General features: G+C 36.7%; 1 protein-coding gene across 2 annotated transcripts in view; it reads right to left on the bottom strand.

Moving 5' to 3' along the window:
* Positions 1-3,259: 3,259 nt before the first annotated feature.
* Positions 3,260-24,069, bottom strand: part of LOC121316914 (mediator of RNA polymerase II transcription subunit 23) — a 32,429-nt gene continuing 11,619 nt past the window's right edge. For both annotated transcript variants that reach the window (XM_041252264.1, XM_041252265.1), the window contains 19 exons: positions 23,403-23,603; positions 22,699-22,842; positions 22,257-22,402; positions 21,038-21,283; positions 20,768-20,910; positions 19,510-19,684; positions 18,794-18,957; positions 18,465-18,589; positions 17,819-18,024; positions 15,053-15,233; positions 13,420-13,590; positions 11,508-11,724; positions 10,303-10,539; positions 9,597-9,762; positions 9,021-9,093; positions 8,428-8,642; positions 7,215-7,335; positions 5,235-5,366; positions 3,260-4,900 (listed from right to left, as the gene is read on the bottom strand). In XM_041252264.1, coding sequence (XP_041108198.1) covers positions 4,739-4,900; positions 5,235-5,366; positions 7,215-7,335; positions 8,428-8,642; positions 9,021-9,093; positions 9,597-9,762; positions 10,303-10,539; positions 11,508-11,724; positions 13,420-13,590; positions 15,053-15,233; positions 17,819-18,024; positions 18,465-18,589; positions 18,794-18,957; positions 19,510-19,684; positions 20,768-20,910; positions 21,038-21,283; positions 22,257-22,402; positions 22,699-22,842; positions 23,403-23,603 — 3,225 coding nt within the window. In that variant the 3' untranslated portion in view covers positions 3,260-4,738. The remainder of the gene's footprint in view (positions 4,901-5,234; positions 5,367-7,214; positions 7,336-8,427; positions 8,643-9,020; positions 9,094-9,596; positions 9,763-10,302; positions 10,540-11,507; positions 11,725-13,419; positions 13,591-15,052; positions 15,234-17,818; positions 18,025-18,464; positions 18,590-18,793; positions 18,958-19,509; positions 19,685-20,767; positions 20,911-21,037; positions 21,284-22,256; positions 22,403-22,698; positions 22,843-23,402; positions 23,604-24,069) is intronic.

Below are 24,069 nucleotides of genomic sequence, written 5' to 3'. Positions count from 1 at the left end.
GGATATTTAAGAAAAGACTTGTTTTGATTCAAGAAGGCTATCATGGTAAAACTGGAATAATTATCATTGGGGTTCACAAACTTTTTCTCAGCACTGTCCATGGAATGAAACCTAGGGGAAGAGCGAAGATTCGCTGGATAGACAACATCAAGAACAACCTGCGGCAGAAAGGATTAAACTAGATGAACAAGGCTGTGGAGTTGGTAATGGTAGTATGGTGGAGTTCAATAATTCTGTATTGAGAACACTTATCTAAATGTAAGAATTTTCAATTAGGATATTGACTTACTTAAATGTTGGGGTAATTTGCATAGCTGTATAAAATGGTTTTGGAGGTTAGGGAGTAAGGTAAGGCAATGGCTTAATCCACTAGTCTCATCACCTGGCGGTCTAAATTTAGCACTCAATGGATAGTAGTTTTAAGTCACTAAGCCACCTAGCAATCAGCATAGGGCACCTTAGCTGACAGTCAGGCAGAGAATTTGAGAAGCAGGCTTGAGGAAATGATTTGCACTTATTTTTTAATGAAAAGATAATTAGTTCTGTTGGATGCAGCGGTACATCATAAGTGACCTATTGAGAGTTGTAATTAAAATCAGGAGCTTGCAGCGGTAATTAGCTTTTTTTTTTTTTTTTTTTTAAAAAAAAAAAAAAAAAAAAAAAAACATACTTCAAAATGTCACTTAAAAATAAAATAAAAAGTCAAACCCTAATGCACTTTCTATTCAACAAATGTTCACTGCAGTAAGCTGTTAATCCTTTCTGTGTTGTTTAGCATCCTCTAGTGAAAGGGTTTTGCTGGGAAATTGCTTATAGTAATAGTTTGAAGCATGCCCTTGCCTGCTGTTCTACAGTCCAGCACGCAGTATAAATAAAGTGCTGAATTTAAGGGGATAGAATTATATGGCTCAGCTTTTATCCTCATCAACCACCTTCTTTCAGCATAGCCCCTTAGGAGTCATAATTAACCCTTTGAATTAACTAGGAATTCAATTAGCTGAAATACCACTCTGAGATGAACAAAACAAGGATTACCTTCATGACCATATTCTTCATAACTCCAAGTACTCATCATAGCCCCTCTAAATAACATCACCATAAGAAATGGTATTCTAAAGGTGCAATCCAAGCACTATCATTGTGCGGAACAAAACAGCACAGTTCCTTTAGAATTTGCACTCTACATGCAAGGGTGCTGGAACTAGGGATGCTGGGGGTGCAGTAGCACCCCTGGCTTTGCATGGCTTCCATCATATACATCCCCCCCCCCCCCTTCCTTGCTGGGCTGTAGTCTCTGGCCTATATCCCATTTAAGGAGAGTTGTTTATTGTTCAGGTGCTTAAAAGCTGCGCGAGCACAACGAGAACCGTATTTGTATATATGGTTCAGTTGTATTTTGTTTTACTAAATTTTTGTGAATAAGTTTAGCTTTTGTTTCTCTTTACTTCAATATAATAATAGTCAAGGATGAGAAATTTGGTAGAATTTTATGTTTTTGAGTTGTGTACCACACCCGTGGTTTATATCCATTTGCTTGAATCACCAGAAATTTGGGCATAAACATTCTCATTTCTGACACACGATTCCAGATCTTCCTAAACACTTCGATCTCCCCAGAGAAGCTAGAGCCTGCACTTCCTCAGCGTCCCAAGGCTGTACTTTTCTGTTATCATACTCGCTGCCCGCCCTGTTTGTTGTCTGTCTGGTGCAATGATTGAATGACCTAATGTTTCCTGTTGGTTTTAAGTAAAACAGCCTTACTTCCAGCAAGTTACACCAAATGTGTATTGTTTGCATATGGTTGAAATTTACTGTGCTGTATAATAAATAAAATATATACGAAATGAAATATAACACTATAATAATGGTCGAGCAGCTCAAATTATCCTCAAAGACATTCTTCAGGGAGAAGAATAGAGAAAAAAAAAATAAAATTGAGGCTTCTGAAGTGCATGTCCTCTGATCTGTATTGCTGTGTTAAGTGCCTGTTATGTCCCTATGCAGTATATTTTCTTTCAACTGTACAAAAACATGAAGCGGTTCTAAAAGACACTTTTTTTTTTTTTAAGACACTTCAGTACAATACTTAGACACAAATGTAATGTCTGAAACTGAATAGATGCAACAATAACAAATATATTCGTATCTGTTAAAAAAAGAAAATTGATGTGCAGCAAGCTGATAGTGGAAATGGCCAATCAAATGTACAGCATGCTATTTTGAAACTGCTAAAGGCACAATTAGCAAAACAACTTGTGTTCTTTTTTTCTTTCAGAAGTGAAATGCAGGTAGTAATATACTGAAGACAGAAACCAAAAAAAAAACCCAAAAAAAACAAAACAAAACCATTCAGCACTGCTGGTATCATAATCAGACAATTCCTCTTCTTCCAAATTTAAAGATTACCCAATATAGATACATGTGTATAGAATACCAAACTGAAGTAGTTTGTTCAAGATTCACATACCCACCTTGTTTTAAGGAATCGTTGCAAAGCTGTCATTATTTTACACATGGATTACCTGGATGTTATAAAGGTGAAAAGGAACTGAAATACAGTGCACCAAGTGCCACCTTATTACCTGTGTAACCCTCTGCACGAGAGACACCCAGTATAGAAAGATATATGTATATCCACAATGACCCTACCGTTGTTTCATTCTGTGCTCAAAATCTTAAGTTGCAGAAATAACATACATGGCATGTTTCTGTGATAAAGAAGTTACTAGGATGTTCTTATGAATTGTAATTGTAATCTTCCAGCAGGAAAAGTCCCACATCTGGTGATACGCTTTTGGGAGTGCAAATTGGAGTTTCTCAGGAATTGTAGAAATGTAGAATTTGTTTTCATATCATCTGACGTGTTCCAGGCCAGGATTATGGTGTCTACATTTAACAATTGCTAGCCTGCAGCATATCAGCAATTTCATTAAATGTGCAGTTTTAAAATGCCACTCATGTTTCAGAACTGAGCAACAGACTTAATTTAGGTTATGTGCTGGATGTCCAGCTGGATCCAAAAAACATTTATAGACTACCAGGCAACTCGAGAGCCCATTTTCTTCATTTACAAATGTTTTATGTATTATTGTTTTATGTATGTATATCCTCTTTGAGAGCACATCTAAAACTGCATTTGATGAACTCCTTTACTTGGAACGTTGCATTGACATCTGGCTTGTAGTTAATTCTTTTAACACTCAATTTTAAAAACTGGAAAATCTATATACAAATAAAAAATAAAATGTTTTCATAAATGTGAACCACAAAACATTTTATATCACTTCATTAGAAACAAAGATTTCAATGTCAATGTTAGAACATAGTTTGACAGTCAGTACATAAAACTAATGTAGCCCTCTACTTCACACTGAATCCACTAAGTATATTATTTAATAGATTTTTAAACTTTGTAAATCTTATTTAATCTTTGATAGCCATATTTCCCTTAATAGACCTAACATTAAACAACTGCTAAAAGTAAAACATATTAAAGGTTGTGCAAGATAGAGAGTACGATTACCACAACTACTGTACCATTCATACCAGTATAGAACACCATCACCTGGCAGTATTATTCAAACGAGAGCAATGCTGTATTAAAGTTGGAGACTGACAGCTCTGGGCTAGATTTGCTGGATTAACATCTGGAACCTAGCAAAAATAAACCAGCAGTAAAAAGGACAAGGCACTATTCTAATCAAACCGCAATAATTATGTAGATAACATGTGTATCACTGTACTGTAATCAGATTGCAATACTGTTGAGTGGAACTAGCTGAAGTTTTTTTTGTAAAAAAAAAAAAAGGGAAATTATTAATTTGTTCAATATATATTTACAAAAACAAAAAACTTGTTTCCCTTCATTCTTGTCTATATAGTTCGTTGTGCTCTACAGATGTGAATAGCATTACCATTGTTCCAACAGGAGGGGATGTGCATGTCATTAAGCATGTTTATATAGAGTATCCTGGAATTGTGTTTAATCTATTTAACTTGAGATGCATCGGTGCATTATCCAGACAAAAACAAGTTTTTGGAATAAACTGAAAAAAGCCTTTTAAAAAGACAGAGAACCAGTTGTGATACACTACTGTCAAAAGTGGAAAATAATTGGTCTGAAGGCACACATTATCCTACTGTTAGCAGAAAATTAAACAAATAAGCTAAAATATTTCCAACAATAAATCTCCACTGACATTTCTTAAAAAAAAAAAAAAACATTATGCACACATTTAAATAACCAAATAGCACCATATCCTTTTAGTCACCATTGGTTATCACCCCCCCCCCCCCCCCCCCCCCCCCAAAAAAAAGTATAATTATACCACCATTCTTTTATGAATTTCACAGAAGCAATCATCTTGAATTAGAAAACAGTACCTTTAGGACTAAGGTTTGAAAACACACATATGCAAATGAAAAAGTGAAAGATTGCTATATATACACACATACAATTGCATTTGATACAAACAGATCCTTGTCTAATTAACATTTAGACCAGATTGACAAGCAAGATATGCTTTTTATGTCCGTCAATAGCTGAAGTACAAATTATGTCTTTTCTTGGGTAAAGAAAGATTTCAGTCCGTTTTTGTAGCAGTTAAAAAAAACAAACAAACAAAAAAAAAAACACACACACACAATCCAGCAAGTGTGAATGGTAAGTTCACTATACTACTGTGTTTTACAAGCTACTGTTGATTTCTTCTGCATTTCATTGTAATGTTTCAGATTACTACTGTGGGGGGACATGAACAGGCCCTGGATGGGGTTGGGGGCCTGAGGACGCAACACTTGCTGGCTGAGGGGCAGCAGCTGGCTCCATTTTGCTAATGTGGGTTATAAACCGCAGACGAAGCTTCACTGCCGGTCTCAGGTTGCAAATTATTTTTTCCACCTGGTTAAAAAGAAAAAAGATACCATGTATTTTTTTTTTTTTTTTTAAATACACAATGTGATTTTGTTTTGTTCACAGCTGTCACATTAAAAACAGGAAGACTGGAAATTAATCCAATGAATGTGCGTTTGTGCTTTCTTTGAAAATCAAGCTCACTACCTCACACATTGCTAAATGTATAAAGAATGGCTATAAAGTCCATTCCAGGTTAAATCTCTCAAGCACTTAAGAGCAGACAATTTGACAGCCTGGTACTTGTAGACAGATAAACAATACTAGACGTCAAAGATCATTTAAAAAAAAAAAAAAAGCCTATCACATCACATCAACGTACTTGCTCTTTGACGCTGTCTCCTGTAAACATGTACTTCACATGATAAAGAAAATCACAGATGGGGTCCATGTAGTTCAAGTGTTTGCTGAAGTGGTCAACATTTTGGAGCATCTCATAAAAGGCCACCCCTATCTGTAAGAAATAAAAGTGAATTGAAACTACTTGGATTGCTAGATATACAAACAAGTTCTTTTGGAGTCATCTTTTAGGTTAGAAGTAAAACAGGAACAGAAGATATGAAACCATTTTGTACCTGACAATTATATGACTCATTTGGCATATTAAGCGGAAATACAATTCTAAATTCTAAATTTTAAATGTGTAACTTTGAGCTGGAACAATCTGCAGAAAACTCAGGAGGTAAATTCACTAGGATTAGTACTCAAGATTCAGCTATCTAAAAGAACCTTCTTAGCGGTCAATTATTCTACATGCACTTAAAATAGCCTTTAAAAAAAGATGTACCCACTGACACTACCATTTTTTCCACATTTCTCTCTAACCATGTAGTCTTAATCAATAGGTCCATTTCCCTCTTGCTTTAAATATGGACTAGAATGAAGAACCATGGCCAAAAGCAAGCTTTTTTTTGTTTTTCATATATTTCTACCTTAAAAAAAAAAAAAAAAACCTGTGTGCCAGTATATGAAATTCAAATATTATGTAAGGGTGCAATTTAAAAGGATAAACTCTTATTAACGTGCACATGTTGTGATGATAGCATGGGGAGAATTTACACTGAACAAAAATATAAAATGCAACATGTAATGTTTTCACAAAAAACTTATTTCTATCAAATTTTGTGCACACATTTGTTTACATCCCTGTTAGTGAGCATTTCTCCTTTGCCAAGATAATCCATCCACCTGACAGGTGTGGCACATCAAGAAGCTGATTAAACAGCATGATCATTACACAGGTGCACTTTGTGCTGGGGACAATAAAAGGCCACTCTAAAATGTGCAGTTTTGTCACACAACACAATGCCACAGATGTCTCAAGTTTTGAGGGAGCGTGCAATTGGCATGCTGATTGCAGGAATGTCCACCAGAGCTGTTGCCAGAGAATTGAATGTCCATTTCTCTATCATAAGCCGCCTCCAACGTCGTTTTAAAGAATTTGGCAGTACGTCCAACCGGCTTCACAACCACAAACCACATGTAACCACGGCAGCCCAGAAACCGTCTCAGGGAAGCTCATCTGCATGCTCATCGTCCTCACCAGGGTCTTGACCTGACTGCAGTTCGGCGTTGTAACCTACTTCAGTGGGCAAATGCTCACCTTCGATAGCCACTGGCACGCTGGAGAACTGTGCTCTTCACGGATGAATCCTGGTTTCAACTGTACTGGGCAAATGGCAGACAGCGTGTATGGCGTTGTGTGGGCCTTGTGTTTCAGTATGATAATGCACGGCCCCATGTCACAAGGATCTGTACACAATTCCTGGAAGCTGAAAATGTCCCAGTTCTTCCATGGCCTGCATACTCACCAGACATGTCACCCATTGAGCATGTTTGGGATGCTCTGGATTGACGTGTACGACAGTGTGTTCCAGTTCCTGCCAACATCCAGCAACTTCACACAGCCATTGAAGAGGAGTGGGACAACATTCCACAGGCCACAATCAACAGCCTGATCAACTATGTGAAGAAGATGTGTCACGGTGCATGAGGCAAATGGTGGTCACACTAGATACTGATTGGTTTTCTGATCCACACCCCTACCTTTTTTTTTTTTTTTTTTTTTAAGGTATCTGTGACCAACAGATGCATATCTGTACTCCCTGTCATGTGAAATCCATAGATTAGGGCCTAATGAATTTATTTCAATTGACTGATTTCCTTATATGAACTGTAACTCAGTAAAATCTTTGAAATTATTGCATGTTGCGTTTATATTTTTGTTCAGTGTATATAACATAAATCATTGAATGATAACATCAATAAAATCTGGTAAGAAAATGCAACGACTGGACTTTACCTCTAGCATACATCTTGTCCTCTCCTGCTGAAACCTCTGTAGAAATGGCCCCACAAGGTGGTACACATACAGCAGCTGGAACTCTGTCTTCACGATTGGTTTCAGCACCTCCGACAAAAACCTGTGAAAAGTCACACTGTACATTACTTCACTAGACTGAACGATTACCTGAGTCTGGGTTAACACTGTGCTAAATGAAGCAGCTTTAAGCAACTGTTTCGGGGCTATGTACACATACACTGCAATTAAACCGCAGTACTAGAACTCCACTCTATTGTGTGGAATATATAAATGTGAAGTGTAAAGCACTGTTTGCAAGTTTAAAGCATGTACTTCCAACTGATGTTATATGATACCAGAAATTGAAAAATTAGGAACCCAGAAAATTGCAAACTAGAACATTCAGCATCTAATAAGTTATATTAGATCGCTTGACAATCTTTTCTCCTGCATTATTCTTCAAGAAATACCTAAAACTGGCAGCAAACATTTAAAATACAATGTTGTATGTAAATATATACTGTGAGCACAGGTAATACTGTATGTAAAAACTGAACAAGCATAAACAATTAGAATAAGAGATGAAAAGTTTAAAAAAATCTTTTTTTTTTTTTTTTTTTTTTTTTTTTTAAATGAACAGATGGCTAGAACAAGGCTGTCATGTGATCTGGGCAAGCTCCCATGCTGCAGTCATATGTCAGTGAGAAGTTCTTGTTATAATACCCACATTTAATCAGCAAGAAGCTTTAACTTTGGCTAAGTTTTACTTTACTTTTAAATCAAACACAATTTATCAACACATTCATAAAAGCCATTATTAATTCTTTAAAGTGACATTTTTATGAAGATTTTTTTTTTTGTCCTCTTAAACTCCAAAAGGAATTGCCTCACTTTTCCTATGTTCCTGGTTCTGTGGAACTATCATTATTTATGGGCCAGCATTTCACCTGGAAGCATAGTCCAACTCTGACCAAAAACAAACATACCAATTGCACTGTATTCCACATAATTAAGGCAAATATCTATTTTAGTGTACTACTGTGAAGCCAGAATAAAATAATTTTAACAACATCAAAACTAGCAATATACTACAGTAATAGAAATGCTCCTTCCTGCAACCAAGTTGATTATTGCTAGTTTTATATTGTTACAGTTTCTTTATTACTCGAAAAAAAAATGTACAGCACATTTACAAACACATCAATCAACCTACTTTGGAATGAGGGAAAGCTGTCCTATGCTTGAATGATGCCATACTGCATGAGCCAAAGCTAGAACATAGCTACAGTACATCTCAGAATAAGACTGGTGGCAGGCCGTGAAATCAAACAGCTGAAATGGGTACCCGACCCACTCAGTTTCTGTTGTCAGAGTAGGGCTGTTGACAACGTTCACGATGCGATCATGGAGAACAATCCAATAAGGCTCCTATAAATAAATAAATAAATAAATAAATCTGCTAATAATATAAAAGCACTGAAGGAAGGGAGTGTTTGTTTAGTATATTTGGTCAGCAAAATAATTCCAGTATCCCCATTGAAAAAATAAATACAAAAAAACACAATTATTGACATTACATTAACAATTCAAGGTAAAAGTAATGTATAAAAAAGCCTTCCCCATTTAATTCAATTGAACAATCCACAGAGTGAATTTGAAGACTTCAGTAGACGACAGTGATTTCATTCTGCTTGTTGTTTCATTCCAATGTTTATTAGAATTTTCGGTTGAGAGTGTTTCTGCTACAATTGTCCACCTTGTAGATTAGGGGGACAGTAATGTATATGAGAACAGCAAATGTCTTACAGGTAAGGCAGTGATTACAAGTCCGATTGCATTCATCCATGCAGTAATGTTCTCCCTGGGTACCAAAGGTTGGCTGTTTTAAAAAATAAAAAGTTGTTTAGTTTTAACCCATTTTTCTTTTTGACCTATAAAAGTAAAACAATACCCACGCATAGACACAAATTATCTGCGCTTATAGCCTTCAACTTGAAGTGATGCTTCCGACCATTAAAACTGTTATACACTTTGGTTTCTACTCATTTTACAGTTAACCAACTAAAATCTAATTGCTTGTGGCCTTTTATGATGGACAGTTTATTTGATATAACACATTGTTTAGCCTTTTTGCACAACATGATTTGCCTCCTTTATCCCATTAACAGATTCCAGTAAAGTGAAAACGCTCTGTAGAAGTACCCTAGTGATCAATGCTGGCAAAGAAAGATTACAGTATGTACACAATTTGAATACGCCATGCAGAACATCATATTTCTAGTTTAGTTCCTTATAGATTCCAATAAAGTGGCCACCCATTTCACAGAATGTACACAATACCGTAGATGAGCCAGTGATCGGTATAATCCAAGATAAACATACCTCTTAAGCACAACACTGAGAAGTGCATTTCCAACATCTTTTCCTGGCACAGCTAAAGCCATGAGCTCCACACAGGTCACATGGAGAGCATGCGCAGCAGGGTTAGGAAACTCATTAAACCTCCAGTCGCAGTTAGGGAAAGGGCCGGGAGATTTTCCAGCCATTGGTGATATACACATTAAAGAAAATAAACATTTTCAAAACCAGTACCGATAAACAGGAAATATTTGGAATACAACCATGCTTTGAACAAAAAAAAAAAAAAAAAAAAAATGAATATATGAACACCCAGCAGAAACTGAATGTAATTATTTTGCCATTTCCTGCAATTAAACCTAGGCTGAATGTGAAATACTGGCAAGTATGAATTTTAAAGTGCTGTGGATCGTATCAACTGGCATTTTTTTCTATAAAACCTCAAAAAGAATTCAATCATAAACCAAAGCTCTATTTCTTTTTCATTAAATCTGAAAAAAAAAAAAAAAGAAAAAAAACAATTGAAAAGTAAATTCAAGTGTGTGTTTTGGACAAGATATTTCAAACTGTTCATCTGTATGAAGTGGCGATTAAAAAAAAATATATATATAAATACATCTACATTGAAATCCTATTTGATGGCTCAAGCTTTTATACATTTTTTCTACCGCACTTACTATAACCAAGCCTTTCTGCAGTTAAATACCAATTTTTGATAATGAAAGGATATTATCCACTAATCGGCCAATGAGCTTGCAGTAGTAGGTGTCATCAGGAATCCATGGGTTGTCCTCGCGTGCATTCATTGCACATTTTAGGTACGTCTCACTGAGGCACCAGCCTTGTGTACGGTTTTCCTTCAGTGAGCTGATGATGGCATGCACAAGCTTGCGCTTCAAGTTGGTCCGATCACGAAGATGTTTCTCGTAGTAGTGCAGAGTGTTATAGAGGTATGTCACAGGACGGTCTGGGAGAAAACACACGTTGAATTAAAAAAAAAAAATCAATCAAGGTCTAGGTCATGGCACCTGAAACAATCAATTGTATGAACAGTACATATTATCTGTACACATTTAAATAGACATTAGGTGGCATTTTTTACCGACATACATCATACTTTGTGATTTATAAAATGAGTCATAGTTAAGGCTACAATTTTGGCACATCCATTTTTTTGTACATTTCACGGGCAAATTGAAGAAATTAAAAACAAGAATTCAAGAAAGGTCACCAAATAATGTAGTTTTAGCTACACTGAATTACAGTAGTTTTTTAAACAGTACAGCAAACCCAATACACAAAGCCTACTGCTTTTGACAAGTTTAAATGCTACTTTAGGAGTATAAAACTACCAGTACATACTTCAGACTCCAACATAATTTCTAGTTGGAGCTGAGGGTTTTCGACCCTGTGCAACAAGTCGGAATTACGTCATCTACAATCTTGCGATGGGTGTCTTTTTTGGAAAGGCGTATAGCCTTAACAGATCGAACCTTTCATCTATCACTCTAAAATATCTTTCACTGTCACATACCCGCATCTGTAATTAATGTTTGAAATTCTGTTTTTCAATTTCTGTGTTGGTTGAGATGACGGAAGTACCAACGACTTACAAACTCAGCATATCTACTTAAAATGTCCATTTATCCAATTTCATGTATGGAGTCTGTATTTAAAGTACGAACAGCTACAACCACTGCACACTTTGTGCAGTCAAAACGGCTACGAGCAAATAGTGAAGCTGCTCATCTGCGAAAGAGTATGAACCGGGCTTTAGAGTTTTCCACTATGTGAAATCAAATTCAGGATCTTCGTGGCCTACGTGACAAAATTGTAACCTTTGTCTTAGTGAATTGATGCAGCAGATTTTCACTGCTCTGAAAACAATTGTGATTTTGGTAACATGTGCTTGAGAGTGGAGTAATCAGAACACACCGTGAAATTTATATAAGCCACCCAAATGATCCAGGAGTGTCTCCAAGGACTTGGACACCGGAAGGAGCTCCAGGAACCGGTGGATGACGATGTCGAACACAGGCAGGAAGCGAAGACAGACGTTTCCAAAGTAAATGGGAAGGTACTGAGGCTCGATCTGCAACGGTGGGCTCACCTGTTCTGCTAGGCCTTCAAAATATAGTTTCTCAGGATATTTCTGTAGAGTGAAAGATGATACGCAATTTCACATTTTATACATTAGATCCACTGCATTCCTTACATAGTTTATGTTGTATAGTATAAGGTCCAACATTTTGCAAGGGAGGAGATGACTTCTCTTAAGAACGCCTGTAAAATCTCAGTGTTAAAAATGGTTCCAAGAATAAACAAAACAACTTAATTTCCTCAGTCACAACAGGACTAGAAGTGGAAAACAACAAGGTACGTGACAAAAAGGCAAAACAATACAATCACCATAAATACATCTTAGATCACTGGGAATTCAAAGAAGAGGGTACTGTTTTTTTTGTTTGTTAAGTGTAAAAATGTAGTAAGGTTCCCTGAAATACCCAAACATTTAACAATATTAGATTTTGTTGTGTGTATTCTCAGTACTGAGGTAGACTACAATTTAGAAAACTGTTAAGACACTAATTATTACTTTCCTTTATCACTGTTGCTTTACAAAACATCTCTATAACATACATTTATTTATTTGCATAATGAAACTCTATGAGGACGACAACATATACCAACAGTACAGACTGAATAGTATAAAAGAAAATGCAATGAAATGCTGAATTGCAATTTGATAAGCGGTTCTCCTTCAGATATATGCAAACATGTATGTGCGACAAACAGTCAGGCAGATGTAGAGACAGACTGACATTCTCAATAACTTAACTGTTAAACAATGTTGCTGACAAGTTTCATGACAACTGAACCGACACCCCCACACATTGCAAAATGGGATAGTTAAATTGTGTTGAATCTGTGTTGGTGGCGGTGGCTTACAAAGACATACACACTATGCAGGGATGCTTAAAGGTAAAAAAAAAAAAAAAAAAAAAAACTCAAACTAAATCTGTGCATTTAATGCTGGACAAAGAAAAGCAAGTTGCACTGGAAAAGGTCAGACAGTGTTCTTTATACAAAAATGAAGGATCACATAAATCTAATTTTAAAAAACATGGCACATCACTATTACTGGCATTAGTATGCAAGTGCATACAGCTACAGCTCACATCGTGATACAAGCTGAGAAAATGAATGGAAGCCAGTTTCACAGCTTTATTAAGCCAGAGATAGTCAATAATAAATATTTTTCAATAAAAATAAAACGTATGCAGCCAGTAAAAAAAGGTATAGAAAACAACTGGCATATCTAAGCTTTGAAGGTTTAAAAGCAATGTCAGACATTATTGTTTTGAATTAATCACACATGGCTAGTAAATGACTGCAAGAGTATGGTGAATTCTTCATCACATGCCTCGATGTAAAAAATCAACCCGCTAAAACATTTTTAAATCTTTCAAAAAATGTCTTCAACTTAAAAACGAACACATTACAGATGCACATGAAATCAAATCTTATATCAACGTGGACATTAACAAACAAAGGCCTGTATGCTCAACCAAGTTTCATTTGCTCATGCCATTAAAAGAACCCGGTTTTGAAACAAACAACTTCAGGGTTCATTTTCTAAAAGTGAACAAATACCAAAAATCACAAATATCAAACCAATTAAACACCATTGAAAATGAACAGTGTTCTTTGAGCACTTCCCATCCTCTAGCCAGAACATCACCATCCCAATGAAATGCACACACTGTTTTTTCTGCTCAAAGGATTCGCTGCAGGGTTTATTTTTGCAGTTTTTAAATTCGCGAAGAGCGAGCTATTTTTAACCCACCTTGTGATAGTTCATGTGTTTAGTATGCCAGTCATTCTGCATCCAGTGTTCTGGGAAGTTTTCCTTCACAAAGTCACTCACTCGGTTCCTGAAGTCATTGGGCTTCAGTAATAGCAGCTGGATGATGAAGTAGCAAACTTGGGCTTCATTCCCTTCATGGCTTCTCATTGCCTAAATGGGGCATAGATAGGTTACTTTCTTAAAATGTATTTTCTATAATAATAATAATAATAATAATAATAATAATAATATTATCAGGCAAGGTCTCAAGATCCTTACTCAGTAGATGTATATTTAAAACGTACACTACACAAAGAAAAACACTGTACATGCTTGCGAGAGATAGAGAAGGGATCTAAACTGTAAATCTCCCTCCTGGCCAGAGAAGGCACTGTGTAAGGTTGGTTGTACACTTTCCCTGGATGAGGTTGGATTGTTGGGAGGTAGACATCAAAAATCAGCCATTTTGGGGAAGTCGCATAGCAGCTAAAAAAAAATCCACTGCAATTAGCTGCGGGGTCCGCAGCAAGTGGATAGACCGGGGCGCCGAGCTGATTGCAGGGAGGAGTTGACCAGTATTAAGGGGCTGCAGCTAAGCGAGTATGATCCCTTACTCTGATGACTAACAAACTGGAGCACTGTGTGTTTGTTTGTTTCGTTTTTGCTTATTGTTGCAGAGGATGAGTAGAACGGAAACTACCGCCACAGCCAGCTGGTGATCACCGTGCACAAACCTCACCACTCTACACAGGACACTTGTACAGCACTGCAGTAACAGGACGCAAATGTGCACGAGTTATAAATGTGTTTATTATTCTTTCTGGCACCGTGATCCTTCGTTGTGTGCTCCATCGCTGGTAGTGGAACAGATTATTATTCAAGTGCGGAACTGTATCCTTTTTTTTGTATACACCCCCTACCATTGCTAGTAGAGGAGTCGATTATTATTTGTTGATTGTTCTTCTTGAGAATAAAAGTACCCCGAGGGAGTATAATAATTGCAAGTGCTGACTGAACATTGACCACATAACCCTCACACACTACTTACATCCTGACAATGCTAAACTGAAATAAAAAAAGAAAACCAACAAAGAGGGACTTTAAAATTAATAGTACTTTTCAATCAATTTGTTCATGAGAAATGAAATACAGTATTTCCAATGTAATGTATATATTTAGTTTACTTTTCATCCTGCTACTATAGACCATAACATATAGTAATTCTTAAAGAAACATAGTTCTTTCTTTTAGTATTACTACACACTCTTCATTTAGTTAGTTACGGGTGACATCTAGTTAGGACTGCCCTGAAGAGGAATTAATTTCGTTCTTTGTCAGCACATTCTTCTTTCCTGGTTGTGTTGCAAATACATTTTTTTTTATTTGTTAGGTAGGGAATCTAGTCCAGTCTAATTAGACAACAATTTTTGTATACAACAAAGAAGACAAACCTGTGGTACCCAACCTTTAAGCAGCATATATATATATATATATATATATATATATATATATATATATATATATATATAAAAAAAAAAAAAAAGTGCGACAGGTACCTGGTGTCCATGGAAGGGGGAAAATGGCCATAAATGTGTTTTAAAAACATTAAAATGATTAACAGCTGTTAGCTTACCAAACACAAAATGAGTCTGTCTAATGTAACGATATTGTATTTCCAGACCATGTCATTGAGTATCTCAATACATTTATTCAGCTGCTGGCCTCCAGCCGAAGTGGAGAACTCATACACAAGGAAGTCAGCGAATGTCCGGACGTGAGCCACCAAAGCCCGAGCCCCAATCCTCTCCAGTACCCTAAAGACACAGCCAAAATAAAAACATATGAGTGCTCAAAGAAATTTCCACAAACATTACTTCAGGAAAATAAATTTTATATTACACACACACACACACACACACACACACACACACACACACACACACACACATATATATGATGACAGAACGCCGTGCGTTTGTTTTGTTGTTGTTTTTATTTTATTCTGGCAGAAACGAGATTGGAAGCCCGTCCTCTGCCAGTTGCTGATTAAAAACCTTGTCCAGAAGGCGGCCATCTCCCGAATTAAGCGATTAATTTGTTACTAATTGGGAGACGGTCACCTGTATAAAAAGCCTGCAGCTCTCCATGTTCGAGGTGGGTGTTCTGAAGTGGAGAGCAAGAGAGCGAGGAGTGAGATTAACTTAAAAAAAACTAAACTGAAAGGATCCGTGAAGGCTACTGCACAGCCGGACCTTAACCGTTATTACTGTGTTCGAGATTTATTTTGTTCAATTATTTATTTTCGCTCTGTGAGTAGTGTTTTCTGTTTAAACATTTTATTTATTTTTGTTCTTTAATACATGACACACATATACTGCACTCCTGACAGAAGAATAAACCACATATAGTGATCAAAACCACTGGGACAAAATTATTCCTATATTAACCAATGTAAAAAAACTCAGCTTGTAAAAATCCAGCAATCCGCTTATAAGAATCATTTTCGGGGCAAACTAGCAGTGTGATTAGGCACGTACGTAGCGTGGATAGTGCAGTTATGCAGGAAATACTGCATTGTTTGTAATTAAAAGTGACTGCGCCACTGCATTGTGCAGGAATGTTTTTTGTGTTCTCTGTTAGCGAAAATGTGTTTAAATAAAGTGGATACACATTCATTGAATACATCCCGAGTACAGAAGTGCTATCGTGCAATATACATGTAGAGGGAGTGGGATTGTGGTACAGTGAGGAGGAGGAGGAGGTGTGTGTGTGTGTGTGTGTGTGTGTGTGTGGGGGGAGGGCGGGGGGGGATTGCAGAGCTTTGCATCTCCACTTAATGAAAAACTGACATTGGTATCGCAACAGAAAATAAGTCACAGGTGCTTAAATGCAGTGGTAGTCCTGACAGTAAAATAATGTGCTGTAATGTCATTTTAATTCAAAGGCCATTCCATGTAACACCACCAGACAGTTAAACTAGGCACCCTCACGAGAAGATAGTGTCTATACTTCGAAGTATACTGCAGTAAAATAGGATTCTGCAGCCATAAGTAAACATAATCGTGATCATATAACAAGCTGCTTACCCACAAGGACTTGTTTTGATGTATTGTCCTCAGTGATTGAGCACCATTAACATCAATATACTGTATTTAAACTGCTGATGGCACGCTTTTGCTAATTGTAATGCAACAGAGTGGCAGAGGATAGTGTAAATCATCAGACTGGAGTCTTGATTTAGTTTTAAACCGGTGTTGCTTGTATTTTTCTTACACTGCAGTGGCAAAACAACCACTGATAAAACAAACTAAATAAACCTAGCTCTCAGCTGGAGCACTAAGTAAACAATACTTTGTCTAAAACAAACACTCAAGTTTTGGTTTCTTTCTCCTTTGCTTCCTTACTCCTCTATACCCACATGACAAAGCTATCGGCTAAGCCATTTCTATCGATGTGTCATTAACTTTAACAAGCAGTTAACCAATTCACTATTACCCATAATTCGTAAAGGAAAGCAGCTGTGGATTTTTCGTGGGCGTGCATACATGCAGGAACTCGTGACAACTAGTGGTCAACCCATTACACTGCTGCCAGGGAATGAGCTCATATTCTCATACTAAGTTTGATTCTGCATCACAGTAATCATATTGGTCTGCTTTAAGAATCAACCTCATAAGAATCAATGCATCTGGGACACTGTGCACTGTGTGTAATTCTATTTTTTATATATCTATTTTTTATATACACACATATACATACAATCATACACTGAGTGTAAAAAACATCAGGAACACCTGCTCTTTCCAGGATCTATTCGGTTTTTTTTTTAGCTCACACAGCCACTATTTATTTAACAAGCTGATTATTCACCTGGAACAAAGACCTTTGCAGGTATGCATGCAATGGTACTGCTAAAAAAAAAAAAAAAAAAAAAAAAACTTATTTGTTGATAAGAACAATTGAATTAGAAAATATGTTTGAAAAATGACGGCCTTTGGTATCAAATTTCTGTTGCATACCAGTTTAATATAAGAACCACTTTTTCAATTAAGCCGCAGCAAACTCAGTACCATGTAAACAATTTTTTTCCTGGTACAGCCTGTCACTGTATAAGGAGTGCCCTGGGCTCAATCTGTTGTGGAGCACTTATTTAAAAATAAATAAAACAGCAGGTTTTAGCCAGTGGAAGGTTCTTTCTTTTGATAGTACTTTGATTTCACATTGTTTAGGCAAGCGACCTCTTAATTCAGCATACTACAGTTCTGAAGAAACAAAAAATAACTAGGTTAAAAACATATTACATTTAACAGCTGAAACCAACCATGTAATAGTGAGCTCTACAGTGTATGTCTGCATAACTAGACACCCCAGCCTCATCTGTTATTAGGTACAAACGCACCTGTAACCAATCTGGTTAATGTGATCTGTCTCGAGCAGCATCTTCCAGAGCAGGCAGAGAAAGAGAGGAGGGGAGCCTTGCATGGAGAAATGAGTGATAATGTCATTCTCAATGGCCATCGATTTCCACTTCCTGTATTCCTCCTCCACATTCTTCTTCAGGTTAAAGCGGCTCTCCTGAGGGACGTTGTTCTGTCTGAAGAAAGCCTGGAAGACAAAGTTAAAAAAGTAACAGTCAGCATGAATGTTCATGGAGTACTGTAGTTATTCCACAAATGGGGATGGTTGGTTAAATGTTTTGGGGAAAGTATTCTTTTACAAAAAAAGACCATGCTTAATAGACTTAATATTTTGCAATATACATTTAATTCATTTATATATTGCCATTATCAATTTTAGATTTCTTTTGACATGAGTATACAGTATGTTTGACCTGTACATTAGCAGGTTTATATAAAACAGAAGTGAAGTCTTTCATGAATACAACAGTGCAGATTCTGTAACTTAAACTATTATTGGATTGGCTGGTTCCACACACCCTAAAATAAAAGTAGACCAAGATAAGAGCTAATCAGGGTTTGTGTAACTAACCACACCTCTTTGAAAACTCAAAATGATTGACATCCCTAATGGGTGGAGATCCATACCTGCAGTGGAGCTGGGAAGCAACTCAAAGTGTGTGAAGCCCAGTTGTGGGGAGTAAAGCTCATGATAGTCTGCAATATATCCTTACACCAAGTTCCTTGTATTGAATCAGAGCCTGTAAAGAAATCTTAAAATACACACAAGTTAAAAGTCAGCAATATGAAACCACTATAAAAAAGAGCACAATATATTATTGCTGTTAAAAGGTATATTTGTTAATTTTAACAACTGTGATGGTCTACTATAATGGCTTTTTGATATAGTTTCATTTAAGGAAATGTATTACTTTTTTCTAGTAATATTTTAAGTTTAGTGTGTGTCAAAGAATTACCTGTTACATGTGTTGCTCTAGCCAGTGTGAGAATCAGAGCTCGGTTGAGTTCCTCAGACTCTGCTGAAAGCACAGTTTTAGGATCACTGAGGAAACGTGTGAACTGTGGCTGGACCTCTGAGCTTCCAAGGGCAGTGATCAACCTCAGAGCTGTGCTCTCCACACTGAAAATACCAAGTGAATGAAATAGAAGTATAGCAATGTGCACACTTCTTTGTAAATTCATTGGCTGACCTCACATAGAAATACACATAAAGTCATATCCTTTGGCAAGCAGTTACCACGACATAACCAGAGGCCAGAACTAATTCCAAAGTAGGTTAGCATGATCCAGATACCATATAAACACTGTGCTAAGAAATGCCCTTACCAAATTTCATCATAACTTAAGTTTTTTTTTCTTTTTCACAAAACATGTTTAAAAGAATGCATAGATACCTTATATACATTATATACAGACATTATATACAGTATCTGTGCCTGGGATAATAAACTAATTCATTTTGCAGTCATCTAGAACTTCTAGTATTCTACATAATGTGGAATTTCTATCCAGGTCTCACAGGTTGTCTCCTACTTTTTGATCAATATTCAGAGCTGAGAAAGTACACTCGAACCCTCAATTAATAGGAACCCTTACTATCTAAAGTAAGGGAACTTCAGGACATTTTACAATATACCCCTAAAACTGTTAACATATTCTACAGTTAACCGACCAAAGATGCAGCTGGTTTTGGTTTGTTTGTGGAACAGCAGCAAGAGAATGAAGATGGCTGAGGAGCTGGACTCTGTAGTGGGGCTGGATGTGGTGCATGCGATAACTGAACATCTCAAGCAGTGTGTGCAGGATGCCCCAGGCATGGGACTTGAACACATTGGGAAGTAGCTGGCCTGCAAGAATTAGAAAAAAAGGAGTCATTAATAAACGTTTTCTACAAAACAAACTGGTATTTTTAGAAACTGTTCCGTATTTCAGTTTGATCTTTTATAGGTTGTTCTGTCTTTCATCACAAGACCAGATCTACTTGAGTCTCTATATATATATATATATATAGTGATATATATATATATATATATATATATAATATATATATATATATATATATATATATATATATATATATATATATATATATATATATATATATATATATATATAGACTGGAGAGGAGGGCTATAGTGGAAAATTATTGCCCAGAGGAAGACTACTGTTACCAACGGGGCTATAATGCCTGAAGCCTGGAGGTAACAATAGTCTTCCCTTGGGGCATTTAATTGTTCACTATGAGCAGAGTATGTAGTACATATTTAATAGGAGAGTCAAGAAAATAAGTGAGGCAAGGTTGGATAGTAAATATGACTTTATATACGGTGTTTAAATATTGTTTTTTTTGGCACACAGCTCTCCATCTGGCTTGCTGACTGCTGCATAATCCAGTTTATATCCCGACCATATTTGTTTACATCGGCGAATTTCAGAAAGTCAGAAAACAGCGACGTTTTAATCACCATTTTAGTGTTTCGAGAACCTTTCTTTTGTAGTATGTTTTCTAACTAACTTTATGTTAAGTCATAGAATCGCTATTCAGTAGTTCTCACATTCAGCCATTTTCTCTTGTTGTAAGGAGTGCAGGGGAGAAGGTCATTCCTTTGAAGGGGCGACTCCGATAGTGATGTGAACCAATCACATGACACAGTGAGACTATTGCCTGGTGGTGTAAGGATGCTAGGGCAATAATCCAATCTAATTTTTGCTCCTATGATGAGGTTGTAACCAATCACAGGTCAGAACTAATTCATATTCATTATAGGGTGTGTGAACTACGCATCTGCTGCATAGTCACTTAAAACAACGTCTTACCCCAAAGGGTCACACAATGAGTCAGTGGCTGAGCTGAGATTTGAACCCGGAACCAAGCCCGTTTCTTTAACCAATGGATCACACAGCCTCCTATGATATAGAAATAAACTTACTAATAAAACCTTTGATCCCCAGAGATTCAATTTCCATGTAAACCAACAGCCGGCTGTATGTTTCCACCAGTGCAGGAGCCAGGGCAATGCTGGACTTAGCATGGGCTAATTTGATGACTCGTGTGGCTATACTGTGTATAAGGCTAAAGGGAAGAAAAACAAAACAAAAAATATATACTGTGCATTACTGAAGGTTTTACTTTTTATAACAAACCTATTTTCACAAGTAAATATAAAAAAATCACTGTGAATCAAAGACAGTCTGCACACCTCATTTTGGCATGCACGGTCAGTGAATCTAGCAGGTTCATTGGCAGAGGGGAAACTGATCCAGATGCCATGCAGCTTGTCCCAGGAAGAGGGATCCTCATGTTGCCATTCCCATAGATGGTTTCTACCAGAACCCCCATAGGCAATGTGAAGCACTCAGAGTTAGTGGAGTACGCGTTACACAGCAGAGCAATCTTGTAGTCTGTCATCTGAAGGCTCTTATTTCTGAGACTTTGCTGCAAAAACCTAGGTTAAAACGAGAAACCATTATTATCTATTTTTTTTTATAAATCACAAGTGACAAAAGCTACTACCACATATACATTATACAGCATTCATGTATTTATCTATTTTTGTTTTGTTTTAAATGTCCTCTACTACAATATAAATGTCCAATATTATCAAGGGAGACAAAAGATTTATCATCACATCCACTATATAACTGTTCCTAAACCAAAACTAATCGATTGCCTGTGTTCTCATAAGACAAACAGTATTCTCATTGTTAAATATACACAAGCACAGTACTTTAGGATTAATTACTAAATTGTGTACACATCTCTATGGTGTAGGATATGCATTTTCTGGATCTAATGGAATTGGGCAGATAATATTTTTAGCCCAAACTCCAATGGCTCAGAGTCCATTCAGTATTTCATGGAAGCATAAAAAGCATCCCACTCACCTACTTCTATAACTTCAAAGCCTTCAACTATACACAGGATTTGTCAACATAGTTTCTACAATCAAGAATGGTATTCATATATGAATCATAATATAAAGGGCTTCATTTTTACTGTCACAAACCTTAAACAAGCACATTGTTATGGATATGAAATTAATTATTGTAACTGATGTTTTCTTATTGTTTAAATTCCCTTTCTATGTAATAGTCTGTTTCAGTCATCAAATCCTTGTGATTTTTTTCAAAGGGTCGCTGGGTCCTCAACAGAAGCATGTCTTCTCTCTTAGTACCGCTGGTACACCAAAGTGTAACCATCAACATGTCCCCCTGACACACTCTTCCGAGTTGATTTAAGAAATACATCAGCAAGTAATGTTTGTGTGGCACTAATGATTATTTTAGGGTACCACATGTAACTGGAGATTTAAAGTCATACCAGCCATACTACAGTGCATAAACTTAAATGACTCATAAATAAACAAGCCCTTACAACAGTATGGATTTGATTTAAACAACTGTAATGGATAGACTTACTCGTGGTGAAGCTTAAGAGAGTGAGGAATTGGTATCTGAAGTTTGGAGTTGTCATTCTGGGCTTTCCTATTGAGATGGATCCAGATACAAGTCATAGCAAAGGCATGTGTGGACTGGGGCTTGTTAATGTCAGGCACTGGAATGCACTGGAATGAAAAAGAATGACACAAAACAAATGTAAATGTGCCCTAACCCTTTCAAATCTCAACCTTTGTCCAAACCAACAGACCACACATACTTTCTGATGTATACCTGTAAACAATGACTGGGATTTTTAAAGTATTTTTATTACTTCATATTGCAGGGACTATAGCTACACCATTCTGTTTTTTTTTCACCTGTTAAAGTACTACCTACTTAAACATATTAAAAGAAAACAACTAGTTATATTTTAAATGCCTTTATGAAATCCTCAATGTCCTGAGATAGAGCAACTCCTCACCTCTTTCTCTGGGTATAAAAGATCAAAAAGTTTCATGACAGGAAGGAAGTCTGCCAGTGCATTCTTCTGGATGCTGCCAGAAATAAACTGCAGAAGCACCCACATCAGGTGGTCCCTGCCTTTAATGAGACCTCGACCAGCCAACTGTAAAACAGCAACAGCAAAAATCACGGCACATTATACACTACTTTCAAACCTTCACTCCTAATGTCTAGTACAAGCAGTCAGTATTTAATTTACAATTCATTGGCAGGCTCAGGTCCTATTGGTATCAAATAATGTTGTGGTATTAAATATAGCTACTATGCAGTAAGAAAATGCAAGTTGACTGCAGACATCAAGAAGACAGTGTGGGTCATTCAGCTCGGACCAAATACGAATCTGCAATATTACGGGGAATTTAAAAGCCTTTTGAGAGTTGTTGTTTCATATAGTTAAACAGTATAAAATCTCATATACAGTTTAACTATAGTTCTAGTACTAATGTACAGGCAGCACATCAATGAAACAGATGCATTCCACTTTGCAAGACATTTAAATCCAACGGTACCCTATATTAATAATTTTTTTTAATATAAAAATAAAAGCACTGGGCGATAACGATTGATGATGATAAAACATTAGTTGCAATAATCAATCCAGTTCTTTGCTCTTGCATGCTGCACAGTATACAGCATTCCATGACCTATTTATTTCAAAGCTACCTTTTGATGGAGGGACAGCACCATGTGTGGAAAGCTGGCGAACTGAAAGAGCACAAAGAAGATGAGCTGGCTGGAGAGGTGTTGCCAGAGCAGTTGGCTGGTTCCTCCGTCGTCAAACTGCTCCTCTGTTTCCGAGCGCTCCATAGCGTACACCACCAGGTCAACCAGCTGGTCCTCAAGCACTGGGCAGCGCTGTTTGTGCTGCAAGGGAAGAACCACATACAGTATTCCAATAGAAGCCTTACAGGAGTGAAAACCAAGCCTTACACTGATTTTCTTACCTCTTGTTGGCATTAACAAGATTATTACTTTCCCCATTATTGTTCTTTGTTTTTGTACATGCACATCCCCAATTGAAGTAAAGAACATAAGGTATTCATGTCAAAGATTACCAGTGATAATGTTGCCAATGCTAATAATATAATATAAATGTTATAAGCCTGGTTGTCACTTCTTTAACAGAGAGGAGCTTTTACTAAATATTACAGGAAATTGATAATGCATGAAATGAAGACAGAACCACTCATAACCAAAATACAATCCTGGATCCAAGAAAGCTGCACTATATTACATGCCATTTAACCTCATGGGCTAAAGAAATCTGTTTTTTTTTTGTTTTGTTTTTGAGAGAAAACATAAAAAATAACCTTTACATCTTAAAAGCAAT

The sequence above is a fragment of the Polyodon spathula genome, chromosome 6 (assembly GCF_017654505.1).
Source record: "Polyodon spathula isolate WHYD16114869_AA chromosome 6, ASM1765450v1, whole genome shotgun sequence".
Lineage (NCBI taxonomy): Eukaryota > Metazoa > Chordata > Actinopteri > Acipenseriformes > Polyodontidae > Polyodon > Polyodon spathula.
Note: the sequence above shows the minus strand (reverse complement) of the source record. Positions and strands in the feature narration are given on the sequence as shown.